The following is an 11489-nucleotide window of genomic DNA, read 5'->3' as shown; positions in this document are numbered from 1 at the left end:
TTCCTTCCTTTCTTTCTTTCTTTCATTCTTCCTTTCCTTTTTTCATTCTTTCTTGCTTTCTTTTTGGTGTTATTTTGTTTTTTTTAAGAGATGGTTCCTCTGTAGCCCTGGCTGCCCTGGAACTCACTCTCTAAACCAGGTTGGCTTGAACTCACAGAGATTCACCTGAATCTGCCTTCTGAAGGCTGGGATTAAAGGTGTGTGCCACCACCAACCAGCTTTTTTATACTGGCTTTGAACTCACTGAGATTTTCAGTGTCCTGGGATTAAAGGTGGGTGTAACCACACCCTGCTCTACTTAAATGCAGATCAGAGGAGGGATTCCCATAGTGCTCTGGTACATCTTGTTAACTACATAAATAAGCCCATCCCGAGTCCCAGTGTCTCAGACTTGAGGAAGTTCGGCTCCTCTCCACTTCTATCCTACCTGAGCTCCCAGCTCGAAGCCTTAATTTACCCCAACTCAGGTGTGCTAACCTCGTCCCCATTCTGAGGCTGGGCAACACAGGTGGAGGGAAGTTGTAAAGGTCGTGCCCTGTCACTCCTTCCTTGCACGAGGAAACTCAGTAGCCCCCAACAGAATGCCGGGTGCCAGATTCCTGGTTCGAGTTCTTGCCTTGCTCCTCTGCCTGCTATCCAGTCTCCAACGAGTAAGCACCAACCAGGTAAGCAAGCCTTCTGAGTCTTTTGGAGGACCATTGGAAATGGAAATTAGCCTTCCAGCCAGGCCCTGCATTATTTTTTTCAGGAATTCCTTGTAACCACTTGCAATTTTCAACTTCCTTTCTGTTTTGTTTGGGGAAATTGGAGGTAGACAACTCACTTCAGAGGGAGGGAGGCTCTGGAACCCTGGGCACCTAGTCTTGCTCAGGTTGTGTTGTTACTGGTATCTATTTCCACACAGGGCCCTGATTGGGAACTTTGACCTCCTTTTAGTTGTATTTCTTACTTAGCCTCTCAACTGTAAGGCTGAGGAAACTCAGGTTGTGCATGTGTGGACTTGGCTTCTGTCCTTCCCTGTTCCTCCATGGCTGGTGACCTTGGGAGTATCATTGAAATTGGACATGGAGCTGAAGGGTGAGGCAGTCTGAGAAACACTTCCTGATATGTCTGGAGAAATGTGCCGAGACCAACCTCTCTCTGGCATCCAGTCTGGCCTCAAACTATATATAGCCTTGAACGATTCTCCTGGTTTCTTGGGTTCTAGTACTGTGGTCATGTACCACTATTCTGGTTTTCCACACCAGATATGTTGCCATTGCTAGAAATTGATCCCTACACCAAGTTTATGCTGGGGAGTCACTCTCAGGTCTGAGACGCGCTCCCAGGTTTGAAGCTCTGACCTCTGTCTGTTTTGTCCCACAGGTTATAATCAAATGTGACACCCTGTGAGTATGGGTCTTAGGAGAGGGATGAAAGCAGATTGGTGTGGTCAGATATGCCCTAGATAAGGGGACAGATACCTTCTCCTCACTCTTCCTAATTTTGCATCATTGCAGTTCTGTGCTGCTGTTAAGCCCTCACCTTTCTGTCCTGGTGCTCCATGCCTACCCTGTAAGATTAATATCATGGTCATTCTGCCAGGTTAGCCCTGAACTCCTGGGTCTCATCTCCAAGCTTTAGTTCCTCCCAATGCACCCAGGATGGATGTGTACCCCACACCCACCATGGGTGTCTTGCAACCTGAGGGTATAGGTGTCTGGGGAGGTAAGGGACCTTTGTTCCAATACTTACGGTGCCATTGGTGTCTCCCCATCCCTGTCTGACCTGAATAGAAACTGTCCCATGGGATTCACATGCTGTGAGAGTGGATGCTGCCCGGAGAAGAAAAACATATGGAATTTTTCCAACAACGATTTAAGGTAAGCCTGGGGTCATCCCTTCTGGATACCATTCACAGAAGGCTAAAATAGGCTGGGTGTGGGTGACAGAGAGTGATATAGGAACTCAGGGAGATATCATTCCCTTCCCAGGATCTTGTTCATTGTCTCCCGTGTCATGTTACCACTGTTGTTCATCTGTGTCTTGGTGAAGTGCTTGTGTTGCAAGTACAGAGAGCCAGTGGAGAACCTCAGAAGGAATAGTGAGATACCTCCAGAAGCACCTACCATTGCTCCCATAGAGATGGTGTGGGTCTCCACTTTGGATCCCCCACCACCCTATGTTGAGGTAAGCCTTTCTATCCCAGTTCCTAATTTGTTTCATAGCTGGCTATCCAATTTTTGAAGTAACAGTTTGGAGAGGGCTGCCAACCACGTTCATCGTTCCTTACCCAGGCCTGAAGCAAATTAAATATGGTTTTCCTCTCCTGGCAGGTCATCTTGAATCCTGAAGAACCACCTCCTCCCTACAGCCTCGCCTGAGGACCCTGCTGGTCAAACTAGATGCACTTACAGCACAGCCTTTTGAACTAACTCACCACAAAATTTTGAATCATGCCCAGGATTTCGTGACTCTCGATGACTGTCAATTTTGTTTAATTTATTGTTTTTCTTCCCGTTCCCTCCCCAATTGCTGAGCTGGATCCATTTTCTCTGTCCCAACTACGAAGCTAAAGACTGTTGAGAGTTCCTGAAATTGGAAGCAGAGATCATTCTAGTGGATAGCAGTACTTGACTGGACAGCTGGCTCCTCCATCCTGCAGAAGTACTTCTGTGTCTTAGGGAAATAGGAGACTGTACAGCAGAGACTCCAAGCAAAAACCCCACTGTGCCACCATAGCCAAGCTAAAGTTTCACTGCCTGATCTCTAGGAGTCTAAGCTCCTGCCAACTCATGCCAATGGTGACTGAGTGCTTTGACCACCTCCCTGGGAGGATTGTGCATCCTAGCTGAGAATGAATGCTGTGACCTTAAGATCCCTGGGACCTGTGGGTACTAAAGAAATGGACTGGAGAGTTCCCTGGATCATAGTCTCATGTCTGCTTTCTGGAAGACCAGAACTTGATAAGCATGGGACTCTTAGGGAGATACAGGTCAGAAGACAGGCTTCTGCAAGGCAGTGTAGAAGCCTGGAGAGGCTGGTGTGGTTAGACTGTGGAGTGATGCCTACAGAATGCTTCCTTCCGGATTCCTCTCCAGAATTTCCTGAAGGGAATAGGATGCCAGCCCATACCCTGTTTTTCCTGCTGAGCAATGGGTGCACAGTTAACCCGATATTTATAAAGCCAGTATTCTATGTCAAGCCTGGTATCCAGGAGGAGTTAAGGTGCAGTTCTACAGATAAGTCTGCAGAGTGGCCTGTGCACTAAATCTCATGGAGATGTGTGTCTTTTGATGCACTGGACTTTATGGGTTGTGGCTATGGTCCCCATCCATTGCCCTATGGAAGCTTTTTCTGAAAGACATGAGCACCCACACTGAATGCCACCTGTACCCTAAGCTTTAAGAAGGACATGCTTACTCCAGTTTGTGTCAAGTTGACATAACTGGAGACAGGGCCAAGAAATGATGCAGGGTTTAAGAAAACTGTCACTTCCTCCCAACCAGCCCTTCTCAAAATGGCGCCGGAAGGTACATCCTTGCTTGGTATGGTGGCACATACCTTTAATACTCAGAGGGATCTCTGAGTTCAAGGCCAACATGGTCTACATACAGAGCCAATTCCAGGACAGGGCTACACACAGAAACTCTGTCTCAAAAAACCAAGAAGTAGAGTTGGGAGTAAAAGTGTGTTCAGAACAGCTTTGGTTTATAAATAAACTTCACCATAACATTTTAAAATGTGTGTGTATGTGTCTTTTTTCTCTACATAGCAGAACCAAGTGCCGTGGTATTTTTAATCTGTGTTACTGTTGTGCCTGCATATGTATCTGTACCACTGTTAATGCCAGAGGGGGCATTGTGCCCTGGAACTCAGGTTCCTGTCAGTTAGAGCCACAGTGTGGGTGCTGGGAACTGATCCTGCCTGGGTCCTATGGAAGAGTTGCCAGTGCTCCAAATGCTGAAGCATCTTTCTAGCCCAAACTACTGTTTTCTTTAGCATTGCTTGAGGTTTTTCCAGGGAATAAGCCTTGCTTTTGTTTACTTGAGAGATGTGTTTCTGAAATTTGTAGGCAGATGTAGAAATATCTGAAGGGCTGGGATATACCTCAATGGTAGTGTGTTTTGTCTAACTCTACAAGACCCTGGATTCAACCATTAGCACTGGAATAAAAAGTACTAGGTGAAGCTTGATCAGTTACAACTGGTAATTTTCAGCTTTGTTATAAAGACAGGAACAATTAAGACTGATAGGTTGCACACATGAAATGTACATGACTATGAGGAATAAACATACAATAGACATGAAAAGGCCTGGATATCTGTGTACATAGAAAGGTATTTGAAGCTTGTGTGTGAAGCCTCTGGGCCTGGCGATGGGCTCTGGGAATAGACTGGGTGAGAAGCTGCCAGCTACAGCTTGGCTACCTGGGGGCTGGATGAGCAACTTAACAAGGAGTGAGAATTCATTCATTCATCATGGAGTTTTAGCAACTCAAATTCATGAATGAATGATGAAAGATAGTAAGTAAACAAAGGAGGAAGTGGGTGTGTAAGAAAATGAATGAGATCTGCCTCCAAGTGTTTGTACAGAAACTCGCACCTTGGTTAGAACCTAGAAGCTCTTTGGACCACCATAAAGGAGTTCCCTGAGGATACTGAGGGACTGGTGGGACACACAGTGAGGATCTAAGGGAGCATGCTCCTGGAACAGGGAGAATGCTGCAGGTGCAGTGCAAGGGAAGGAGTAATGACAGCAACATCTACTGTCATTACCTCACATTAGAGCTGACATTCAAGGCTCTAGTTTCTGCACCTAACATCATCACCTCTCAGTTTTCTCATTTAAACAAGAAAGAGATGAGCCCCTTTCTATGTGTCTCTGGTAAGATATGCCTGCCTCCCTGCCTTCCGTCCTTCCTACTCCTCTTCTTGGTTTTTTGAGACAGGGTTTCTGCGTGTATCCCTGTCCTGGAACTGGCTGTGTATGTAGAGCAGGTTGAGCTTGAACTCAGAGATCTGTCTGCCTTTGTCTTGGAGTGCTGGTATTAAAGGTATGTGCCACCATACTAAGCTAGGAAGTACCTTCCGGTGCCATTTTGAGAAGGACTGGGTGGGAGGAAGTGACAGTTTTCTTAAACCCTGCATCATTTCTTGCCCCTGTATCCAGTCAAGTCAACTTGACACAAACTGGAGACAGAGAGGTGAGAGCCCTGTGAGAAAATGCCTCCATAACATCTGGCTGTAGGCAAGACTTTAGGGCATTTTTTGCTTAACTAGTCATTGATGTGGGAGGGTCCAGGTCATTGTGGGTGAGGATACCCCTGATATCAGGAGGCCTAGGCAGGTAAAACTCTGAGTTTGAGGCCAGGCTAGTCTACAAAGCAAGTACCATGACAGGCAGCAAAACTACAGAGAAACCCTGTCTGGAAACATGTCCAACTTAAAAAAAAAAAAGAAAGAAAGCGATCTAACCCAGGTGTGGTAGCATTTGCTTTAATACCTGCACCTGGGAGAGGTAGGTTGATCTTCATGAGTACATGACCAACCTTGAATAAATTGAGCTCCTGTGCTGTCTGGGAAGAGGGAGAGAGGAGAGAGAAGAGAGAGGGACTAAAAAAGAGAGGGGGGAGGAGCAAATAGACAAGGTTCATTTCTATTTATCCTTTTAGCATGATCACTTCTGATCACAGCTGATCTGACATCTCTGTATTTCTTATTGCACTGTTGAAGCAAGCTTTGTTACACAAGCTTCCTACTGTACACACATGTTCTTTTCCATGTGAGATACACTACAGTTATGTGGTCTTTTACAACATCCCATGCATTCTGCTGTACCCTTCAACTTCTGGGTACCAAATGTAGAGAATGATAGATAGTCAATTATAATTTGTCTTAACAGCAGGCCTACATAACGCTCTTTGTATATAGATAACTGTCCATTCATCTGTTCATGTATGGAACTACCTGCACACATTTTGATGAGTCAGGATTAGGGAAAAGACCTTAGTGTCATATAAAGATATCATCTGAGAGCTCTTAGTGTAACTCTATGTGTTCAAACCAATGTATCCATAAGCAATTCATAGTTTCATATCCCTTTTTCCTCAATATCAGAATTACTCTTGCAGGCTGAGCATCCTACATCAGGTACTTGCTTAAGGGTTTCATTAATAGTAGGGTTCAACTTGTTTTATTTTTCTTCCCATTATAAACACAGAGTTGGAAAAATAAAGCATTATATCAAACAGTAACAACAACAACAAAGTCGTTTAATTGCCTCTAGTTCCTACTTGGTTTCAACAAGGCCATTTTCTAATGTAGTAAAGTTGTTTATCATTTTTAATACTGATTTGAGGTTTGCAAATATAATAGAATTTATGCTTCTGCTGTAATTGCAGTGAAAAACTGACAAATACACATTTACACAAAGAGGCAATGGGAGATATATGAAAAGAAAATGTTGTGCATACTTTAAAAATCAGAAGTTAAGCATTTAAGTTTTTAAAAAGTCACTCGCTAAGAAGAGGTAGCCTATGTATTTCATATCACACTTTCAGTGTATCTGGGAAACATGAGTTCATGATATGATATGCATGTTACCTTAAATATGTCAAGGAAATATTTTAACTTACTTTTGTTACTGAGAGAATAGCAGTCTGTTCAGTAATGGTATCAGAATTTAAAATATTTTAGATGTTGTAGCCTAAGATACTGTAAACCTTGAATATACTAAATACAGTCTTTATTTCAGAATTAAACAAGTGAAAGAATAAGGAATTACCCACCACATAATGAACTTTGAAATGTAGCAATGCATTGAATATATCTATATCTATATCTATATCTATATCTATGTTATGAAGAATACAAACAAGGAAAATCATTTTTAGAACTATTTCTTCTGGGATCTTGAATTATTGTTCAGTGTAAACAGCTAAGGACCTGGGTTCAGAGACCCAGAATTCAGCCCAAAACCATGTGGGATACAGCAGCAAAAGCCCCTGTCCTGAAGCAGACAGGATCCTGAGGGATTGCTCTTCAAGAAAGCTACTTAAAAGTGTGACATGGAGATTTGTGACAGACTTTGCCCCAAGCACTAATAGAGAAAGACACCCACCACAACTCCCCACGTGGACAAACACTGAATATCATTATCAATTTTAAGTTTCATTTGTTTTTCATTATGTTAGTGAAAGAAAAGACAATGACACAATCTCAAAAGTAAAATATACTTAGATTTTCATTAATGAGTGGGTATGAACTGAAGTCCAAACACATCCTAGGGAAACAGAATCTATGTTAAGTATTGGGACTTTAGGCACAAGCCTAAGCCTAGGTACCCAGCTCTATCAAGTACTTTTTAATTCACTTTAACTTCATTTTATGTATTATTGTGCTGCATTTTTGGTTTTAGATTGGTTCTCTGTCTCTGCGACAAACACCACAATGACAATTCATATCTGGGTAAAAAGGTTTATTTCATTTCTTAGCCTTCAGTCCATTGTGTAGGGCGGTGTGGTCAAAAGGAAGTAAAGTAAATCTAGGAAGGATACCTGTTTCCAGCATACTCCTCCACTCTGACTTTTGAATGACTTCCTTTGTATGCTTTCTTGTACAATACATAATGAACTGCTTAGAGTTGGCAGTGCTCACTGTGGACTGGACCTCCAATATAAACAATTAATCATGAAAATGCCAGAGACTTGCCTACAGACCAAACTGGAGGGGCAGACTCTCAGTTGAGGCTCCCTCTTCCCAGGTGACCATAGCTTGCATCAAGCAGTTGAACAACTAACATAAATAAATACATGAATAAATAAATGATAGATAATCAGTACAGAGCCTTAGTGAATATTTTTGGTCTTGTATTTTTATCTCTTTTAATAATCTGTTTCTATAATCCCCTTCTTTAGCACTTTTGGGGAATAGCATTGAGTTATCTTTGACACTTTTTAAATATTTGAAAAAAGGATTTGGCTATTGCATTTATTCTTAGTTATGCATTTTTCCTTTTTATGTTTTATCCTTACAATTATACTTATTGTTATCTCATGATATTGCAACATCTTTAACTTATTGACTTATATCTTCCCTTTAGATACTTTATTCCTTCCTACGGGCTCATGGATGACTGTAACTTTACCCATACTTGCAAAACATTGGAAGAAAAGAAATTTTGCATTGAATATACTGAAGAATATATGAACTAAGCAATACTCTTCATTTTAAACAGAAACGAAGTATCAAAGCATGAAAAAAACACACTAAAAAGAATCAAGTATTAGCAAGGGAAAGAAAAAGATTTGTAAGAGATATTTTTTATATTTTATTTTATTTAAATTTTTATACATGTTCCTCTCAGTTCCCTTTCCCTCCCCTCCTCCCTCAGCCCTCCCATTTCTCCCAAGCCCCCATCCCACTCCATCTCCCTTCCCCTCCTCAGGCAGGATAAGACCTTACATGAGGGATTTTCAGAGTCTGTTATATAACCCAGGCAGAGCCTAGGTCTTCCCCCATGTGTCCAAACTGAGAGATCATCCCTTCATGTGGAATAGGCTCCCAGAGTCCATTTGTATGCTAGGAATAAATAAATACTAATCTACTCTCCAGTGTCAAATAAATTGCGAAGGCCTCTTCTCTGACACCCAGATTCAGGGTGTGGGGTGTGGGGTTGGGTATCTGGATCAATCCCATGCTGGTCTCTCAGTCTGGCGTCCATGCAATTCCCCCTTATTTAGTCAGTGGCCTCTGTGGATTTCGCCACACTCCTCTTTGCAACTGGCTTCCAGGGGTTCAATTCAGTCTTTAGCTGTGGGTGTATGCCTCTGCATCCAACAGCCACTGGATTAGGGTTCTAGGATGGCATAATAAAGTAGTCAAACTCATTATCAGGGGAGGACATTTAAGGTAGCCTTAATGCCAGTTGATATCATTTTTGTAGATCTCTTGGCCTGGTAGTTCGTAACTTCTTGCAGACAATGATGTTAATTTTGAGTATATCAATCATAAGAAATGGGAGGTTGAACACAGTGTGAATGGGTGTTTAAAAGCACTTTGTACATATCAGAATGTTTTGTGGAGAACTTAAGCGTAGTGTTTGAAGGAATAGCAGGAAGAATAGAAATTCCCATTTCCCCATACTGGGAAAATCAAGGAGATAAAGAAAATGAAACTTAAGTTTTTCATGAAATAGCCTGTTGCCAGGAAGGTCTTAATTATATCCCTTTTCTTTATTTTTAAATAATATTTTATTCTTTCTTTGACAATTTCATATGTTGTATTTTCATAGTGTTCCCCATATCCACTTCCCTTTCTACATAGCTTAATTTGCTCATTGGCCCCAACCTCTCTTCCTCTCCATTTAATGCAGTTTGTGTTTGCTAACTATTCATGAATGTGCAAGAACTCTTACCACTAAAAACAATAACACCAAAAACACAAACAGCAAAAATCAAAAACAAGCAAAAATAACCCACACCACCAAGAACAACAATAAAAACAAAATGACTTTATTCCCAGCAGCTCATAAATATCTAGCAGTCCTTAGCTTAGGTAGTATTGTACTGTCCTTCACACTATTCCTGGAACTTTTTCTCCTGAGCTTGTTCAGGACTTGTGCATATGATAGTAACAAGTGCTGTGCGTTCAGGCATGCATCTATCCTGCTGTGTCTAGACATCCACCACCTCTTTCTTATGCTGTCCACCCTTCAGAGCTTTGAGGGGAGAGATATGATATAAATATTCCAATTAGGGCTAAGAGCTCCAGTGGCACTTATTCTCTACTTGTAGACCAATTTTGAATTCCCTTGTTTAAAGTAAAGCCATAAACTGTGTGAACTAGATTTTATGTTGATGACTGTGAAACTCCTTGATTTATGTATTTAGCAAACAATCATTGAGAATCATTTCAATGCTTGGTCCACCTACCAGCATTGTCTTACTAGGTGTTTGCATCAATCCGGTGTTTCAGACCAACCTCTCTCTGGCATCCATCAAGTCTGGCCTCAAACTATAGATAACATCTAGCCTTGAATAATTCTACTGCTTTCTTGGGTCTGGGACTGTGGACATGTACAACTATTCTGTTTTGGGCACACCAGATGTATTGCCATTGCTGGAAATTAAACCCAACAACCAGTTTGTGCTGGGTAGTCACTCTAAGACCTGAGACCCAACTCCCAGTTTTGAAGCTCTGACCTCTGTCTGTTTTCTTGCACAAGTTATAATCAAATGTGACACCCTGTAAGTATAGGTTTAGGAGGGGGATGGAGGGATGGTGGCGTGGTCAGATATGCCCTGGATAAGGGGACAGATACCTCCTCCTCACTCTTCCTAATTTGCTGAAACCATACACCCTCTCCTACCACCCATCATTGGGAACTGCATCATTGCAGTTCTGTAGCTGCTGTTAATCCCTTACCTTTCTATCCTGGTGTTGATGCCTACCCTGTAAGATTTAGTAGCATGGTCATTCTGCGAGAGGAACCCTGAACTCCCGGGTCACAAGTCCACACTTCAGTTCCTCCCAATGCACACAGGATAGAAGTGTACCCCATACCCACCAATGGTGTCTTGCAACCTGAAGGTATAGGTGTCTGGGGAGGCAAGGACCCTTTGTTCTGATACTTATGGTGGCATCGGTGTCTCCCCATCCCTGTCTGACCTGAATAGAAACTGCACCGTGGGATTCACATGGTGTGAGAGTGGATGCTGCCCAGAGAAAAAAACATATGGAAATTTTCAGACGACGATTTAAGGTAAGCCTAGGATCATCCTTTCTGGGTACCATTCACAGAAGGCTGAAATAGGCTGGGGTTGGGTGATGGAGACTCGTATAGGCACTCAGGGAGATATCATTCCCTTCCCAGGATCTTGTTCATTGTCTTCATGAACAGCTGTTGTTCATCTGGAGCTTGGTGAAGCACATTTGCTCCAATTGCAGAGAGCCAGATGAGAACCTCAGAAGGAATACTGAGATACCTCCAGAAGCACCTACCATTGCTCCCATAGATATGATGTGGGTCACCACCTTGGATCCCCCACCACCCTATGTTGAGGTAAGACTTTCTATCCCAGTTCCTAATTTGTTTCATAGCTGGCTATCTAAGTTGTTGAAGTAACAGTTTGGAGAGGGCTGCCAACTAAGTTCATCATTCCTTACCAAGGCCTGAAGCAAACTAACTATGCTTTTTCCTCCCCCTGGCAGGTCATCTTGAATACTGAAGAACCACCTCCTCCATACAGCCTCAGGCCTGAGGACCCTGCTGGTCAAATGAGATGCACTTACAGCACAGCCTTTTGAGCTAACTCACCACAAAACTTTGAATGATGCACAGGACTTCGTGACTCTGGATGAGTCTAATCTTTGATTTAATTTATTGTTTTTCTGCCCTGGTCCCCTCCCCAACTGCTGAGCTGGATTCATGGTCTCTGTTCCTACTCTGAAGCTAAAGACTGTTGAGAGTGCCTGCAATTGGAAGCAGAGATCATTCTTGTGGAATTC

At 42.6% G+C, this 11489-nt stretch overlaps 1 protein-coding gene across 1 annotated transcript; it reads left to right on the top strand.

Annotated features, from left to right (window-relative positions):
• Window positions 1-581: 581 nt before the first annotated feature.
• LOC121140922 (transmembrane protein 92-like) lies at window positions 582-11288 on the top strand. The gene is made up of 4 exons (XM_040747860.1): window positions 582-665; window positions 1696-1862; window positions 1974-2028; window positions 11193-11288. Exons 1-4 carry the CDS (start codon window positions 582-584, stop codon window positions 11286-11288), a joined length of 402 nt encoding a protein of 133 aa, XP_040603794.1.
• The last annotated feature ends 201 nt before the right edge of the window (window positions 11289-11489 follow it).

The sequence above is a fragment of the Mesocricetus auratus genome, unplaced genomic scaffold (genome assembly GCF_017639785.1).
Source record: "Mesocricetus auratus isolate SY011 unplaced genomic scaffold, BCM_Maur_2.0 Super-Scaffold_2245, whole genome shotgun sequence".
NCBI lineage: Eukaryota > Metazoa > Chordata > Mammalia > Rodentia > Cricetidae > Mesocricetus > Mesocricetus auratus.
Note: the sequence above shows the minus strand (reverse complement) of the source record. Positions and strands in the feature narration are given on the sequence as shown.